An 18,342-nucleotide genomic window follows, 5' to 3' on the forward strand; every position below is an offset into this window, starting at 1 on the left:
TGCGGTTTTTGGGAATGAGACCTTAGCAGCATCTTCTCTTTTGCTGGCTTCATACTGCCTCCACCTTGAGCCTGGTAAATTGCAAACTCACATCTTACCTCTTGCACAATTGGAAGATTTAAAAAAAAAAATTCAGCCAGCCTCTGAAAGTACAAATAATGCCCTTGAGTTTTTCTTTCATCTTCTGACAAGTTGACCATCGCTTCTAGCTATGACAGTTCTGGGGAAAAAATGCGGCAGTAATTAGGCTCAGGTATGGACAAGTTAACAGCCAAGCTTTCCTGCCGCTCAGGAGAATGCAGCAAATCAAAACAAACAATGCATATCTGTTTTCCTAAGCAAAAGCACGTGGGTAAAGTCATAGAGACTCGTGCAGGATTTGTAAGGGGACCTTCTATTGTACTAACTTCTGTTAGTGTCAAAGACTCATATTACGAGATTTGTCAGTCTTGAGAGACAGCACCATAAAACTGCTTATCATCATACAGTCAAGCGTGCCTGAAGGCCGCTGCCCCTCGTGTAGGGTAATTCAAAAGCTTAATCTTGATGCCAAAGTTCTCGGAGGGAGAATTTGTGTTGCTGCAATTAGCAAATTGCGGTGAACCAGGAAGTTCTGTGCCTGCTCACAACAGCAGCCTACTGCCAGAACTATTCGCAACACTTTAATACAAAATTAACTTGGGCCATATGAAATCTGTGCAGGAAACTGGACTTGGACTGTGCTTACGCAGCTGAAAATGTCTGTTGAATGTACTGTTGTCCGTGTTTTTTCATGGTTCACTTACTTGGCTGATGTCCTTCCAGTATTCTGAGAATCTGGACACGGGACAGCACAGATCAGATACCTTGTGACTAAAGTTAATGACTAGGTGTAGACCACAAGAAGCTGGGAGGTTGTAGTTGTTGAGAGTGCACTGGCTAAGCGCTGGTGGTTTAAAATATCATGACACCAGCAGAAGCAGGCAACACGTGAAGGACCACACTGACTCTTCCCAGAGGCCGTCTCCATTGTTGCCGAGTGCAAAATTAAGAAACAGCAATTATATCCAGCATATTATACTGAAGAAAATTCAGCCAGTACTGTCAAATATCTCATTATTTTTAATGAAAATTACAATATCGTACAACAAAAGTTTATTTAAAAAAATCAACTCTGTATCACCGGTAAGATAAAGCAGTTTTAACACAATTCACTTTAAAAGTCCTGAACTCCTTCTCCCCTAGTGAAATTGGTACATGTAATTCACATGTAAGTTTTTTATGTGCATCTTAAACAAACAAAAAAATAACTTCCTGGAACATTCCTTACAATTCAAGATTACAACTAACAGCAGTTCTGACAGTCAAGTACCTCTCACAGTACTTGTACAAGTACTGCCCACCCACAAACAAAGGCATGGTTTCTTGCACACCTGGGGAGTTCATGGACTACAATTCCCATCAGCCTCTGCCAGCATGGCCAACCCCTCCACCTTCCAAAGGAAAAGCTTGTGGAGGTTGGAGCCATGATCATTGTCCTCAAAATGTTGACAGCAGCTTAGTTCATTAAAAGTGTGGGGTGGGAAGACTGATCTACTCAACCCCACCCCTTGTGAATGTATGGCATTTTATGAGAGAGATTTTTGTCATTTCTATGCCTCTTTGGCTTCTTGCAAGTCCCCAGCTCCAAATAACACCTAGAGTTCATTCAAGAAAGTATTGCATCTCCGTAAGTACAGCTCTCTTCAATACCAAGGTTGTATTCGGCTCCTTTCCATGCACTTGTTACAATTCGGAGCCAGCCCCTTTCACCCTGTAAGAGATTAAACAGTGTTACAGAAGGCAAGCGACACATGAGTTGACATCAATGTTTCCTGTAAGCTGTGCGTGGCTGTATGGCTACCATAATGGTGCCGTGCAGATAAGGGGTTGCCCAGCAGGGGGAGCTCTCTCAGGCAGCACAGTTCCATGCAGCGTCTTTGGACTGCTGTGCAGCACCAGGGAACGCTTTGAACAGTGGTTCTCAACCTTCCTAATGCCGCAACCCTTTAATACAGTTCCTCATGTGACACCCACATTTAATCCATTTTACAGATGGAGAACACTGATGTAGAGCGGCCTTAGGGCTTTTAATTCCCCTGTGAAAGGGTCATTTTGACTTCCCAAAGGGTCCAGGACCCAGAAGCTGAGAAACCACTGGCTTAGAAGATCCACTGGTTGACATTCAACCAAACTCTTTGGGGTTGCCCTGGGTGTCCCGATTGGCCTTGGTGTCTCAGTTGCACACCAAATGCTAAACAACATACACTATGGAAAAAAGCTTCGCTATGAATTTGTCAGGAAGAGCCTTCCAGACAGTGGTGGGATCGAAAAATTTTAATAACAGGTTCCAATGGTGGTGGGATTCAAACAGTGGCGCCAGGCCAAGACACACGCCTCCAGTCCCTCCTATTGGGCAGGGAGGTTGCTTTAGTAACCCCTTCCTGGCACTCAGAAAAAAATAGTAACCACTTCTAGAGAAGTGGTGAGAACTGGTTGGATCCCACCTCTGCTTCCAGACATCAAAAGGGGCTCTGTCACGTTAATGGACCTTCACTTTACTTTCAGTTTCCCACCTTCCCTTGATCTGCAACATGTAGCAAACTAGAGAGGCCCAAGGGCCGGCATCCTGACTTTATCTTTCACACCGGCCTTGAGAAAGTATAGCATTCCTGTCCTGTTTCACTCTGCCCTTGATATGGGTTGAGAAAGAGGGAGGGGGGAAACTTGGGGGATAAAAGGTTGTACCCAAAGACAGTTTGTTAGAACTGGCTTTCTACAACTATGCCATCCGATGTCTGTCCATAAAGGCTTCTGATTCATAGATCCAGAGTCTCATATTTGTCTGCAGTTCTGGGGCTTGACAGAACTAGGAAGAAGATCCCTGTGGACCATGATAGATTTCCAAAGCCAGGTCATTCTGGTCCATCTATCTTGCATGTAAAAAACCGAGTGAAAAGATACAGGATGAAAGAGAACTCAGACTGGATTTCCAAATACGCCACCCAAGAGACCTCTTGGGATTGAACAACATGGCGAGTGGTGAGGCACTGCAGGGCTCAGCTTGCTCTCCACCAAGAGCAGCACAAGAGATGGCTGGCCTCCCTATGCTGGGTTTACACTGCCACCACTTGGGGGCAAGGCGAGCTTGGCTTGGTGGTGTAGGCACAGGAGGTTATGGGTCCAGGGTGACAATATCTTGCTCAGATACTGGCAGTCTTCATTTTATAGTGACTACAATTCCCAAGTTTTTCTACCAAAAGATCCAGACTACACTTAATTTACAAATCCCTCTTCCACTATCTTTGGCATTTAGCAGAGCCAGTCCAGCTTCCTTACTTGGCAATGCAGCCTGCTCGCCTCTTGGGATATTAAAAGAATTATGAACTTGGGTGTTTATGGCTGTGTTCCAGTAGCATTTTCTCCTGATGTTTCGCCTACATCTGTGGCTGGCATCATCAGAGGATCTTCACCACAACACCCTAGTGCAGGGGTCTGCTGCCCAACCCAGTGTTTTCCAGATAAATTATGGGATCATACCACCAGCCTTCCTCCGCCAGCATGGCCAATTGGCCATGCTGGCAGGGGCTGATGGGAATTGTAGTCCATGAACATCTGGAGAGCCGCAGGTTGCAGACCCCTGCCCTCGTGATTCCGGCCATGAAAGCCTTCAACAATACAATTATGAACTTTTTTGAGTTTCCACCTTACCCAGGGTTCTCCCCAAGAGTTACGGACAATCCAGTACTCCTTTCCATTCTCGACACCCCAACCAGCGACGGAGACAATGTGGTTTATTTCAGCAGATGGGCTGTATTCCATATAAAGTCCTCCAGTGTACGCATCCAGCTTTTGAGTAGCCATGATCCCACAACTGTTTAAAATGAAAGTTACATGAATGAAAACTGACATCTCTGAAAATCCACTTTAGATAACTTCATATAAGTCAAAAGGCTTCAAGAAATGATGCTGGTTCAAGTAGATTATCTTGCAATTGTTTGCACAGCTGTTGGACTCAAATCAAGCTGCTTACTCGGTGACATTCTGCCAAGGTGGAACGCACACTGACAGCTGAGAAAACTGTTTTGGAATATGGGTGTAAGTTTGGCAGAAGAAGGAACTGCACCAAAGTGACTCTGTTCTGAAGCAAGATGGTGATTTTATTAGCTATTAGCTATTAGGTGAGGTTGTCTGAACATGAACCACTCCATTCTCTTGGGTTAGGCAAGGGCCGTGATGGCAAACCTATGGCACTCCAGATGTTCATGGATTACAGTTCCCATCAGCCCCTGCCAGCATGGCCAAGTGCCATAGGTTTGCCACCACTGGGTAAGGGTGGGGATTGTAGTTCATGGGAACTATGGGAATTGTAGTTCATGAACATCTGGAGTGCCATAGGTTTGCCACCACTGGGTAAGGGTATCAAACCACTGGGTAAGAGTATCAAACTCAGATCTGAAACGGCAGTTTGAAACTGGTTTCTTCACAGTGAATCTTAACTATGACTTCATGGGACACAGGGAAAACTCCGCACAGTTCTTGCCATAACACAGATCGGGCTTCCATATTTTAAAACAAACTTATTTCATGTTAAGCCTGAACTGAGCCAATGTGTCACCAAATTTGTCACAGTAACTTATACAACTTTGTGCAAGTCAGTGTTGCACCCACTCGTCCTTCAGATAAGAATGGGAATTATACTGTCAGTGGTTTATTTACTAAGTTCCTTTTTTGTAATTTTTAAACACCATGGGGAAATACTTAAACAAAATAATTACGATTTCTCTCATTAAGCAGCTCGATGTGTTTTCTTTTTACCTAATGGGACCATTGGCATAGATTTCTGCCATCATTTTTTCTCGTCCGCTGACAGACCCATAATCAGCCACTTTCCAGAGAGTGTAGTTCTTGATCACATGACATTGTCCGAAAGTAACACACGTCCCACACTGATTGAATATCTGACAGTCTGCAAAAAGTAAGAGGCTTGATTGTCACAGGATTGTTTTTTTCAGCAAGATGAAAAACAGTCAGTGAAATGAAGGGCAAATATAATGCAGTGGATGATCATCAGCCCTGTAAGATCTCAGATCTTTAAGCCAAAAACGGACTCTGAAGTATTGATCAGTAGCATTTGTTGAATAGACTTCGAAGCACCACATTGGTAAAGCCAGTTCTGACGAAGCTGGCTTTCACAGTCCCCTTTATCCCCAGAGAGTCCCCCTCCTGTTTTCCCAAGAGTTTGTGAAAAACAGCCTTTGGAGCTAAGTCACCCCAAGGTCACCAGTAGATAGCAAGAGAAAGCCACCTGGCTTCCTGCCCCACAAGATAACGGATGTAACATGGTTCCCAGGGGGTAGGAGGGCCTGGGGGAGCTTAGTTGCCTACAAGCATGTGAAGCCATAAAGCAAAGATCAAGGAAAGAATGCACATGGCAGTGGATACATATAGCAGTTACATATATCTTTAGAGCAGCAGCGATGTATTATTTTAAGCAATTACACGGTTCCGGGAATGTATCTCAATCACCTAGACAACATCCCCCTGACAAGTCCCCAGTTCAAATCTCATCTCAGCCACAGGATCAAGGAATACCAAATATGAGGAGTGCTTTGAATGCTATAAAGTGTCTTGCCACTGGATTGTTCAATAACAAGACTCTGCATTCAGCTGATTTCTTTATTATGAAACAGAATCAGGAATAAGCATTTAGAACTAAGCATAACCAGCACTGTAGCCACCATCATACCCCATACCATCCCCCACGTCATGTCACCCCACCCCTGACTACCAGTTCCCAAGCAGGGGACGGCACCCCTCCAGTCCCACAGTCCAGAGCAGAGAAAACCACCCCCTGGGGTAGAGTAACCCCTACATTCCATGCTACTGACAGATCTACAACAGCAGCTGTCTAATGTTCTGATAAGGCACGGCCTGAGCAGCAAAGCGGAAAAATGTAAGCACAGTAAGGAATGAAAACAGAAAGGTTCCCACATCCCAGACAGGAGACATGGCAGGATCCAACAGGAGCTGATCATGACACAAAGTATCCTTCAAAAAAGCCACTGTCTTGATCACCCTCAGCAAGCAAATGCAATTTTAGAGTAACATGCAAGGATTTAAAAAAAAAAATAATTCTTTTGGACCACAATTAACCAGTGCAAGCACAGGTGAGCAGGCTAATAACAGAAATGTCACGAGAGAATGCTGCTAGAACACGGCCATACAGCCCAGAAACAACACAGCACCCCAGTTTAGGATAGGATTGCCAAGCATAACCTGGAAACTGGCAGGAGTTAGGGGAGGACCAGAGGGATGCCAGCAACAGCAACATGATGTCACTTCTGGGGAAAGTCTGCAAGCGATATGTCTCTGGAAGTGACCATGGGGAACTACGGTAAAACCAGAGGTTTTGGCAGTTCCTAGAACAAACTGACAACACGTCCAGGTTTTCACCTGAAGTGACATCATCCCATCAGCACCAGCCTTTTATAAACTTTTTTCTCCCAACCAGCCAGAGTTTCAGTGTGAAATAGGATCTTGGAGATGCCCTGCCCTTGTTGAGAAGTTGTTAGTCCTGGTTTAGGGAACAGTATCTCTTGCAGCCTTACTGGCGAGGCGGGACAGCAATCTTCAGCCTCTGCAGACTCAGAGTCTACTTAAATAGTTCAGTCAGTGCACAGAACCCACCAAGCTATAAGAGCTAGGAAAAATATTATGATGGGAAGAAGAGGAGTCAGAGTTATAACCTCACCCGTGGCGGGGAGGGGGTGGGGCGGATTTCCATGCTGCAAAAGAATGTGGAACATGGAAAGACAAAATACCTGGTAGGGTAATCAGGTTGGAAGAGAGAGAAGACAATGCTAGTCTTTGTGGAGAAAGGGGGGGTGGGGGAGAGAAAAGCATCTACAAACTTGCCCGTCTTAAAAATAATCCCCTCCACTACTGAATCACCTTGCCCCATCCAGAGGCTGATACCATAAGCCCATGAGCAAAGAAGCTGGAGATAAAATGTCTTTCCTTTCTACCCATAAGGACCAGCAGCTGGTCCTTCTAAAACATAGGTGTCAAACTCACGGCCCTCCAGATGTTATGGACTACAGTTCCCATCATGCTGGCAGGGGATGATGGGAACCGTAGTCAATAACATCTGGAGGGCTGCGAGTTTGACACCTGTGTTCTAAAAGGTAGCAGAGAAATGAGAACTGCATAGGGACCTGTGATCCAGCAGGTAGGGGTTTGTGACGTACCTGAGAGCCCTGACCTGTGAAGGTGAGTCCCCTAGCTCTCTCCAATGATAGTACTCAGCATTAACAAGACAATGGCGTAACTATGAAGTTGTTTTCCCCTCACAAAGACTAAAATTACAGGGTTGGCCGCCTAGTCATTTCAGGCTTTATTCCCCAGTGACATGAGATGAACAAACAGTTATTTGAATTTTTCTACCTTTGCACAAAACGAGGAGCAACGGTGCGGACACTGTGCTCTGTGCCCTCACGTACCTTGATCTTTGGCTTGGTAGTTATTGCAAGTCTCGTCCGGAATGCCGTGCTCGTGGGCGTACTGCCACACGCCATAGTCGTCCCCCCCTTCGCAAGAGCCAGCATTGGCGCAGTCGATCACATTCTGAACCGAAAGGTAAGCCGAGGGCCACACACCTTTCTTTTTGATGTTGATGCGATCTGGGAGGCAACGAGAAAGAAGAATTTTGGTACGCAGCAAGCTAGGGCTATATGGAAGCCGCCTCGCCACTCATAGTCTTTGCCCATCGTCAGAAAACAGCAGCCACTATATAAGATCAAAAGGCAGATGTTTAGGACCCAGAAATTATTCCCGGGGCTGAGAATGCTGCAGGGAATCAAATCAGCAGCCGCTGAGTCACTTCCTCCCTCCTCTCCTATGCCACCTGGCTGGGGAGCTCTCTCGAGCATTTATCTTCCTTTCCCAGACACACTGAGTCAGTGTTCTCAGCACCTGTCACAATTAGTCCCACTTCATGCTTTTAAAAATTTTAAAGTCAGCCAAGGTAACTACTGAATTATTTCACAGCAACAGGAATGTCTCCTTATGGAGAATGTCCTTCCGGAGTCCAAATGTCACAACAATAACAAGCACAAGTTTTGGAGCACTTTCACACATGCAGAACAATGCATTTTCAAGGCGCTTTGCAACTGGGTTTTGCTCTATGACACAGCAAAATCCATTTGCACATTATCACTAGAAGAAGAAGAAGAAGAAGAAGAAGAAGAAGAAGAAGAAGAAGAAGAAGAAGAAGAGGAGGAGGAGTTTGGATTTGTATCCCCCCTTTCTCTCCTGCAGGAGACTCAAAGGGGCTTACAATCTCCTTGCCCTTCCCCCCTCACAACAAACACTCTGTGAGGTAGGTGGGGCTGAGAGAGCTCCGAGAAGCTGTGACTAGCCCAAGGTCACCCAGCTGGTGTGTGTGGGAGTGCACAGGCTAATCTGAATTCCCCAGATAAGCCTCCACAACTCAAGCGGCAGAGCTGGGAATCAAACCCGGTTCTAGAGCGCATTGAGTTCTGCAGAATTCTTCATCACTTTGGGTGTTAAGTACTGCCCCCTGTGAAGGAAAGAGGGGGTTGTGGTGCCCTCTCTTCCTTGTAATGTACCGAGAGAACAGGGTTCTTCAAATCCAGATGCTCTGAAACCGCTGAGTTTTAAAGATTTTATTAAAAGGAAAGAAAATTAAGGAAAGTGACACCAGTTCCAAAATAAAGCTAACCCAAACAGTGGTAGGCGTCAGATTTGGGCAAAGTCTCCTTCTAGTCTGAAACAGAATCTGAATCTCCCCTCCAATCCCTGTGACCTGAGTTATATGGCCTTCGTCTCCTTTTGGGTGTCAGATCAATCTTCCTGGCCTGACAAGTTGGGTTTTAGAATACGGTCCTGGGAAATCTAATTTCCTCTGTGGAAACATAAACATGGTTTTGTAGCTTTTTTGAGGGGCAAGGTGTCTCGTTGTTTGCGACCTAGCCAGACCATGCCAAAAGGCCAAATGGTAGTCCTTCTAGTGAGTTATCTCCCAGCTAGCTTAAGAGCAACATTTATACTTTCTTCACACCCCCTTCCACAGGGGTGGAGCAAGGGGAAATTGCGCCCAGGGCACACACACTCTGCGCCCCTGCTGTGGTGCCACCCGCCCCCACCCCGGGACACTCCTGCCGCTGCTCCACCCGGGGCATTGCATCCCCCCTATCCCATTGGCACTACGCCACTGCCCTTTCAATAGTGTGTTGGAAAAGCCCAAAGTCTGTAGCTTGTAGCTTTTCTCACAATGGAGACCAGATTTTGGACACGTAATAATAATTTCTACCCCACTACTCACTCAACCCAAGCAAGGTTGCCAACTTTGACCTTAGCATAAGACCTTGGGAAACACCTGAAGATTTGAGGGCAGTGCCTAGGAGAGAGCTCAGCAAGGAATAGACACCAAGTGGCCCACCCTCTGAGAAGCAAGCATAGTGTAGTGGTTAAGTGCAGGTGGATTCTACTCTGGAGAAATGGTTTGATTCCCTGCTCCTCCACTAGAGTGGCACTTTTATCTGGTGAATTGGATTAGTTTCCCTACTCCTACACAAGAAGCCTTTGGGTGACCTTGGGCCAGTCACAGTTCTCTCAAAGCTCTCTCAGCCCCACTTACCTCACAAGGTGTCTGTTGTGGGGAGAGGAAGGGAAGGAGTTTGTAAGCCCCTCTGAGTCTCCTTACAGGAGAGAAAGAGGGGGGTATAAATCCAAACTCCTCTTCTTCCTTTTCTCCAAAGGAACTATATAATTTAAAGATCAGTGATAATACCGGGAGGACTGCATGCCTCGCCTCGAACTGGCTAAACCTGACTCCAGGTCAGCTAACCATAATTCATTAAAAATATATGGCTGAAATATCAAATTAAAACAGTGAGATCCAAACTGCAGCACGAGGACAGACTTGCGTATCGTGCATTCCCATGATCAGAACATTACTTTTTAACATTCCCAGTGACAGAGATAGAGGCGACACACGAGTCTGGAGCAGCAGTGGCGTAGGAGGTTAAGAGCTCGTGTATCCCGGGTTTGATTCCCAGCTCTGCCGCCTGAGCTGTGGAGGCTTATCTGGGGAATTCAGATTAGCCTGTGCACTCCCACATCACGCCAGCTGGGTGACCTTGGGATAGTCACAGCTTCTTGGAGCTCTCTCAGCCCCACCCACCTCACAGGGTGTTTGTTGTGAGGGGGGAAGGGCAAGGAGATTGTAGGCCCCTTTGAGTCTCCTGCAGGAGAGAAAGGGGGGATATAAATCCAAACTCTTCTTCCTCTTTTCTATACTTTCAAGCGGATGAAGGGACACTTTCTATACTTTTCTATACTTTCAAGCGGATGAAGCGGAAGGCAGGGCGTCTGATCAGCCACTACCATAAACAGAAGTTTTAGAGTTCTACTGCATCAGCACAATTTTTTCATCAAGGAAACAAATGGTTTGGGCCTCTGGAAACTCAGCGATGACTGTGTCTGTATCAGCAGAAAACAGAAAGCTGGTTGCCCATCATATGATCCGTGGCTGTTGACGCAAAGTCATAGGGGCGGGGATCAGCACTGGGTAATTCCACATCCCCTCCTTCTCTTCCTCCTCCTCTGTGTTTTTGACACTGGTGACAGCCACAGATCAACACAGCCCATGACAAAGAAGGCTGGCTTTTGGGCAGAACTGAGCATCTATGAGGCTTTCCCCACTACAGAAGGGAGCTAAGGTTGACTCGGTTCCCTTCAGTGGAGGGCGATTCCAGGCTGTCCCCACAGCAACTGAGTTGGCTCCCTGGAACCGAACTAAGTGGGCAGGATCATCTTGGTGCCTGTTTCGCTCCTCGATCATGATTGGCGCTTGTGTTACGGCGGGAAATAGGAGCGTTCTTTTTCTTTTTTTTACAATTTTTACAGTTTACAGTTACACGCGCTTTCTGCCCGCCACGACTCTCCCGTTCTGCGCATGCCACAAAAGCGGCTTGTGATTGGTTGAACGGATGAGGTGTCGTTTCGATGCTTCCCCACTTCGAAGCGGTATCGACCTTGTTCCGGCAGAAAAGTGTAGTTCATAACTGCGAGAAGGATGTCGGAGTTCTGAGGGGGGGGGGGGGGGACTGAGACAAAACAATGTTGAGCTCGGTGGCAGTGGGGATTCACTGAGGTGAACCTAGGTAGAAACCAGTTCAACTCTGTCAGTGGGGAAAGCCCCTATGTTTCCCCAGACTTGTTTCATCAACTGAGGGCCAGACACAATCAGGACAGGGAAAGGAAACAGAATGGCACACGTACAGACCACGTTCACGCCAGCTCTGCTTCGAGACCCTGGCACGCCAACTAATCACCTCTGTGCTCTTTTCAACAACTCAGCTGGGAGGAAGCAAGAGAGCCTCCCTGGAAAGTGCAGCACAGCAGACTGGTTCAGCCAGTTAGGGAGCCAGGCCAGCTTCCACTCACCCCTCCCAGAGGCACTCAAAGAAACACTTCTCCACCACGAGCCAATGCAGCGAAGATCTTTTGCTTGCGTTCCCAAACCTACCTGCTCACTGCAAGGGAAACATATTCAGCATTCGCACTGTGTGCCCTGAGAAAAAATTATTATCCCAATAAAGGTTCCCTGCGCAAGACGCCAGGCTTGATTTGTGCCTACAATTCGCTACGGGCTTAGTTCCCGAACCCACCCTCCGTGCTGCAGCTCAGCTCTGTGGCATGCTGCAAGAAGAGATTATCTTGAGCATGTGCAGAGAGTGCATTTCCCTCATTCTGAACCCATCACATCCCAACTTCCACAAAATTAGGAAGAGGCAGTGACTTCCAAGCGGGTCACAGCATTTCTACCTTGCTTCTTTAAAATTTGGTTTCAATTAAGCAATCACCCATTTTTTGCTTGTTTGTTATAATTTCACAGATTGTTCCTCCCACCCCAAATAAACACACACAGAGAGCAGCAATTGCATTCCCAGACAGAGTTTGCACAGCTGAGAATATCATAAATCTCAATTCACCCTGCCCAACACTTTCCCTTGGCTGATCAGCCGGCACCCCATTCTCTGGATGCTCGAAAGCCCTTTCCACTTGAACGGAAGGAGGAAATTCTGGAGTTCCCCCCCATTCAAACAAACCCACGGCCCTCCAGATGTTATGGACTACAGTTCCCATCATCCCCTGCCAGCATCATGCTGGCAGGGGATGATGGGAACTGTAGTCCATAACATCTGGAGGGCTGCAAGTTTGACACATAACTTAATTGATGTCCCCAAACAGGGTCAGAGAGCAATTCTGTCCTGTAAAAAAAGTCTCCTGGCAGAATTAGGAGAGGAAAATAACCACTGGGTGAAGACCCACCCACATCCCGATACCTGCAAGGGCGCTGGTGCTTCCGTGAGCCCAACAGGATCCACAGTACTGAGGAATGTGCTGGTTCCGAGTAGTGCTTGCATAATTGACTCCATCTACATTACGCCAATCCCAGCTTTGAGGCAGCTTAGAGATATCCAGGTGCTCGTGAGGGCGAGGGTAAGTTCTGTGGGGATCAAACAGGAGAATAAGTTAGCATTTCAGCCAGCGTCTAGGTCAGGGGTCTTCAAACTATGGCCCTCCAGATGTTCATAGACTACAATTCCCATGAGCCCTACCACTTGGCCATGCTGGCAGGGGCTGATGGGAATTGTAGTCCATGAACATCTGGAGGGCCATAGTTTGAAGACCCCTGGTCTAGGTGGAAGACAGCAATTTCACCTTTTCACGATCTAGGCACCACAATTCAAGAAGGATATTGACTGGAATGGGTCCAGGGGAGGGCAACCAAAACGGTGAAAGATCTGGAATCCATGCCACAGAAGGAGAGACTCAGGGAACTGGGTATGTTTAGTTTGATGAAGAGAAGGTTAAGAGGTGACATGACAGCCATGTTTAGATATTTGAAGGGGTGTCATGTTGGTGAGGGAGCAAGCTTGTTTTCTGCTGCTCCAGAGACTAGGACCAAGAGTAATGGGTTCAAGGTGAAAGAAAAGAGATTTCATCTAAACATCAGCAAAAACTTTCTGACTGTCAGGGCTGTTTGACACTGGAATGCACTACCTTGGAGTGTGGTGGAGTCTCCTTTTTTGGAGGTTTTTAAACAGAGGCTGGATGGCCATCTGTCAAGAGTGCTTTGATTATGTGCTCCTGCGTTGCAGGGGGTTGAACTTGATGGCCCTTGTGGTCAATTCCAACTCTATGATTCTATAATTATATGCCTGACTTAACCTTTCTCCTTGGCTGGCAATCACACAAGCGCTTCCAGCAGAATGACCTACACTTGATCTTAGCTAAAAGGCCGAGAAGCGTCAGCAAAGCACAGAAAACCTCGTCCCAGCTGCCCTCCCATCACAGTTTAGCCAGACTTACACAAGTGGTTGAATTGTACATGAAACTAAATGCAGCTGCCCAGCCATTTACGGTGGCCCTGCAGGGACATGAGAAATCTCCACTGTTGCTGCCTGCCTGAGACTGCAAACACAGTATACGGCACAGGTGTCAAACTCACGGCCCTCCAGATGTTATGGACTACAGTTCCCATCATCTCCTGCCAGCATGATGCTGGCAGGGGGTGATGGGAACTGCAGTCCATAACATCAGGAGGGCCGCGAGTTTGACACCTCTGGTATACGGTATTCACTACCCAGCAAGTTATAATGCCCAGCCTGCTTTTGACTTTGTGAGTTGCTAGGTGTTCAAATCCGATTTTCAGTCACTGATATTCTTCTCTTCTCTGCACCACAGACATGCGAACGTTCCCGATTTTGTTTCTGTTTCCTATTTGTGTCTATTTGTGTCAATGCTTTCAGTTCTCCACTATGTTGTCTGGGTTTCATCAGCCATTCACTTGGGTGTTTATCCAGGAAAAGGAAAAATGACCTTAAAACCCTTGCAACAACATCATGTGCTTGCTCAGTCTTGGCCTTGCTGAACTCTGATCTGACCAGAGCTGCTCTTGAACCAGTGATCCAGTTAAATAAACACAAACTGTCCCACTTCACTACATAAAGTGAAAAAATGCTGAGGTCCCACAGACCAGCAGTTCCCAATCTTTCCAGCATGGTGACTGCACAAGTCCAAATTTACTTGGCAACCCATCCAGGACAGGCCCAAAGCTTTCTAGCACCCTAGGCCAGGGGTGTCAAACATGTGGCCCCTTTGAGAGGGCATTATCAGCCCACAAACCAGCTGAGGCACCTCCCACCCCACCAGCCAGGGTAGCCCCCCCCCCCCCCCGTCCAGTGTCAACCAGGCCTTCAAAGACCTATATAGGCTCACCAGGCCAGGCATGCCCCCTCCCATTCTCAATCTGCCTGGTGAGCCCATACCTGTACACTCCCTCACACGCCAGCTGGGTGACCTTGGGCTAGTCACAGCTTCTCGGAGCTCTCTCGGCCCCACCTACCTCACAGGGTGTTTGTTGTGAGGGGGGAAGGGCAAGGAGATTGTAAGCCCCTTTGAGTCTCCTGCAGGAGAGAAAGGGGGGAGATAAATCCAAACTCCTCCTCCTCCTCCTTTCCATCACCACCACCACCCCGCCAGCCAAGCTAACCTCTCCACCAGTCTTGACTGGAGAGGCTGCTGCAGGCTCACCAGTCCAAGCAGGCACCTCCCCCATGCCCCACCCCATGTGGGCTCTCCAGCCAAGGCAGCCACTCCACCCCGCCCCGCCCCCTGGCCCAACCAAGTCTCCTGTTGGTCGCAACCCTCTAACACAGTGGTTCTCAATCTTCCTAATGCTGCGACCCTTTAATACAGTTCCTCGTGACCCCCAACCCTAACATTTATCCCTTTTACAGATGGAGAACACTGATGCAGAGAGTCTTAGGCGACCCCTGTGAAAGGGTCGTTCGATCCCCAAAGGGGTCCCGACCCCCAGGTTGAGAACCACTGCTCTAACAAATGATTTTGACACCCCTGCCCTAAGCAAACTATAAAATTGCTGAACTGAGGCCTTTCTACTTTGGCACAATATAAAGACAGGAGTACCTACAAAAGACTGTAATGGAAGGAAAACCTGAAGGCAGCCGGAGAAGAGGAAGAGGCAGCATGAGATGGATTGACTCTATAAAGGAAGCCGCGGTCTTCAGTGTGTAAGATCCGAGGATGGGCCGTTTTGGAGGACACTGATTCATAGGGTCACCAAGAGTCAAAAGCGATTTAATGACACTTAACACGGGGACACAGGAAACTATAACCTTGGCATCCATCTAGTTCGGCATTCCATTTTCTTCAATGGCCAACCAGATGGTTTTGAGAGACAAACACTGTAGAAAATTGCCCCCCCCCCCCCAAATTGAACCCCAAGCAAGTGACACTGAGTTGTTGTATACAGCCTTTGCAAATGGAGGTTGCATTCGGACCATGGACCACCCCCTTTCTCCGTTACTCCTTCTAATCCCTTTAAAGACTCTAAGGCCCCTTCCGCACATGCAAAATAATGCATTTTCAAACCACTTTCACAACTGTTTGCAAGTAGATTTTGCTATTCCGCACAGCTTTAAAGAGCACTGAAAGCAGTTTGAAAGTGCATTATTCTGCATGTGCGGAATGAGCCTAAGATAGGCGTTTCCAACTCTGACGCTTCAGATGTTCATAGACTACAATTCCCATCAGCCCCTGCTGGCATGGCCAATTGGCCATGGGAATTGTAGTCCATGAATTGTAGCCCCTGCTGGCATGGCCAATTGGCCAGGGGCTGATGGAAATTGTAGTCCATGAACATCTGAAGCGCCAGACTTGGACCACCCCTGCTCTAAGAAACCAACTCTAGAAACCATCAGGACATTGGAGCAGCATATCTACGCAGGGAAGGAAAAACACCCCCATTAATGGATGCACGAAATGGAAGATCCTACCGTGTTTCCTCGAAAATAAGACAGTGTCTTATATTAATTTTTGCTCCCAAAGATTTGCTATGTCTTATTTTCAGGGGATGTCTTATTTTTCCGCTCCACAGCTGCATGGTCTGGTGTTCTGTTCGACGGGCATGCTTCCAAACAAAAACTTTGCTATGCCTTACTTTATATTTAGAACTTCAGCAAAACCTCTACTACTTCTTATTCTCAGGGGAATGTCCTATTTTCGGGGAAACAGGGTACTTCCAGGGTTTGATTTTGCATTCCAAAATACAAGAGAGAGCAATGGAAAGGGCAGGGGTGGCCGTGAAGAAGGAGTGGGCAGCAACCCACTCTCAGAATCTCTGCACCCTACTTCTGGGTCCTCCTAACCCACAGGTTGGGAAATACTGACCTAGACACTGAGATATGATTGCTTCTGGCAACAGAGAAAGAAGCAGCAGCAAGAGGCAGAAAGAAAAGTTGGATGCTGGGAAGACAAGACTTTGGGAGCGAGGTTGAAGAATCCCATCCACCCACCCTCTTTTTAAAAAATTCCTCCTGATGAAGAATTCTACAGAACTCAAAACTAGCACCTGGCCACATGCCAGAAACAGAGGCCGGGTAACGCCTTATATTGGAACCAAGAAAAATGAAACCAAACTGGATGCAAGCTTTTAAGTGTGGTGTAGCAGTTTCTGAAAGCCAGTGTGGTGTACTGGTTAGAGCGCCTGACGAGCATCTGGAACACCTGGGTTCGAATTCCCACTTGTGCCATGGAATGGTGGCAAACTTATGGCACTCCAGATGTTCATGGAATACAATTCCCATCAGCCCCTGCCAGCATGGCCAATTGGGGCTGATGGGAGGGGTTGATGGGAATTGTAGTTCATGAACATCTGGAGTGCCATAGGTTCGCCACCACCTAGGGCCAGTCACATTGTCTCCTTTTACAACCTCGCAGGGTTGTGGTAAAACAGAGGAGAGGCGAATGCTGTGAGCCGCTTGGGGAGAAAGGCTGGGCGTAAGTGAATTAAATAAAGGTGCATCCCATCCACAACAACCGGCGGCTTTAAGGCGCGGTCGAACAAGCATGTTGTGGTAGCAGCCAAGTAGTGAAGGGGCGCTGCTTGCGGCGAGGGTCCGGCCGGCGCAAGGGCTTCCCGGCTGCCCGGGGCTCCCGAGGGCTGTTTCCCCGGCTCCCAACCCGACAGACCAGCTCCCTGCAAGGGTTTCTCCTCCCGGCCGCCCATGGCGGTGGCGCGTGACTCGGGCAGGGCTCCCGCCAGCCAGCGCCGGGCGCGCTTCCCACTTTGCAGGCTGGCCAAGCGGCTGGGGAGCGGGTGGCTTCCCCCCGCCTTCCCCAGGTCCCGTGCGCCAAAGCCGGTTCCCTCCGCCGGGACTTTCCAGCAGGCAGCCCGGGGGACTCCCCCCCGTCCCCCCCACCCTTCCGGAGAGCGGCCGGCGGGCAGAGCGCACAGCCCTGCGTCAGGGGACCTGGAGCGTCCAGCCAGCCAGCCAGGGCGCCTCACCTGACTCCGGGGCTCCGGCGCGGCAGCGGCTTGTAGCAGCTCTGTCCTTCCTTGAAGTGGAGGCCGCCCAGGCAGGCCGGTGCCAGCAGCAGCAGCAGCAGCAGCAGCAGCAAAGCCAAGCGCAGCCCGAGCCCGGCCATCATCTCCCTGCCAGGGCCGGCTTGCAAGGAAGGGAGGCGTCTGCCCAGCCGGTGGGAAAGGCGGGAGGGAGGCGCAGGCGAAGACCACGCCGGCCGGAAACGTGGCGGGATCTGCAGAGGCCGTGGCCAAGCCAAAGGGTAGCCGGCTTGCAGGGAGGCGGGTTGCAAAAGATGGGGACGGTGCCAGCTCCCCGCCTCCGCCCCTGGGAGCCTCCTGGGCTGGCCCAACGCCCTGCGGGACACTCAAGGGGAGGGGCACGTGGACCTCCTTGGACCACGTGACTTTTTTTTCCACGGGGTGATTTCAGGTCTTCAGCAAAGCCTTAATAGTCCAGTCCAGGAGCACCTGAAAGGCCCGGAGGATTTTCAGGGTATGAAGAGATGAGAGTCAAAGTTGCCTTCCTCAGAGGGGAGTTTTGACTCCGGACAGGTTATATATCCTGCAAATCTTGTTGATCTCCACGGGGCTGCTGAACTCGAACCCTGCTCTGTGCAACTGGAAAAACACCCAGTTTTAAAATTATCATTATTATTGTTTTGCTGGGCCAGAAATAGCCAAATGCAGTTCCACAAAGTACTGTGCAGTCTGTGGACACAGGTCTTTCCTACTTCTGTCTGTATATCGAGCGAATGCAAATTCCTTTGGATTTCACCACATTTGACTTTTACCCAGGCCAAATCGTCATGAATATGTCTGAGCATATACAGAATGCCTCCATCAAACAAACCTGTGAGAGGCTAACAAAAAGAGCAACAAACCAGGAAGTGGCTGATTCAAAT

The 18,342-nt window shown here is 48.4% G+C and overlaps 1 protein-coding gene across 1 annotated transcript; it reads right to left on the bottom strand.

The window, feature by feature from the left end:
• Nucleotides 1-1,081: 1,081 nt before the first annotated feature.
• On the bottom strand, nucleotides 1,082-17,797 carry LOC125433928 (cathepsin Z-like). Its single transcript, XM_048498867.1, has 6 exons — nucleotides 17,423-17,797; nucleotides 12,393-12,556; nucleotides 7,521-7,700; nucleotides 4,837-4,987; nucleotides 3,730-3,892; nucleotides 1,082-1,792 (listed from the first exon to the last, which is right to left on the bottom strand). Exons 1-6 carry the CDS (start codon nucleotides 17,563-17,565, stop codon nucleotides 1,688-1,690), a joined length of 906 nt encoding a protein of 301 aa, XP_048354824.1. The 5' UTR covers nucleotides 17,566-17,797; the 3' UTR covers nucleotides 1,082-1,687.
• Between the last annotated feature and the right edge of the window lie 545 nt (nucleotides 17,798-18,342).

This window comes from Sphaerodactylus townsendi, linkage group LG05 (genome assembly GCF_021028975.2).
Source record: "Sphaerodactylus townsendi isolate TG3544 linkage group LG05, MPM_Stown_v2.3, whole genome shotgun sequence".
Taxonomy (NCBI): Eukaryota; Metazoa; Chordata; class Lepidosauria; order Squamata; family Sphaerodactylidae; genus Sphaerodactylus; species Sphaerodactylus townsendi.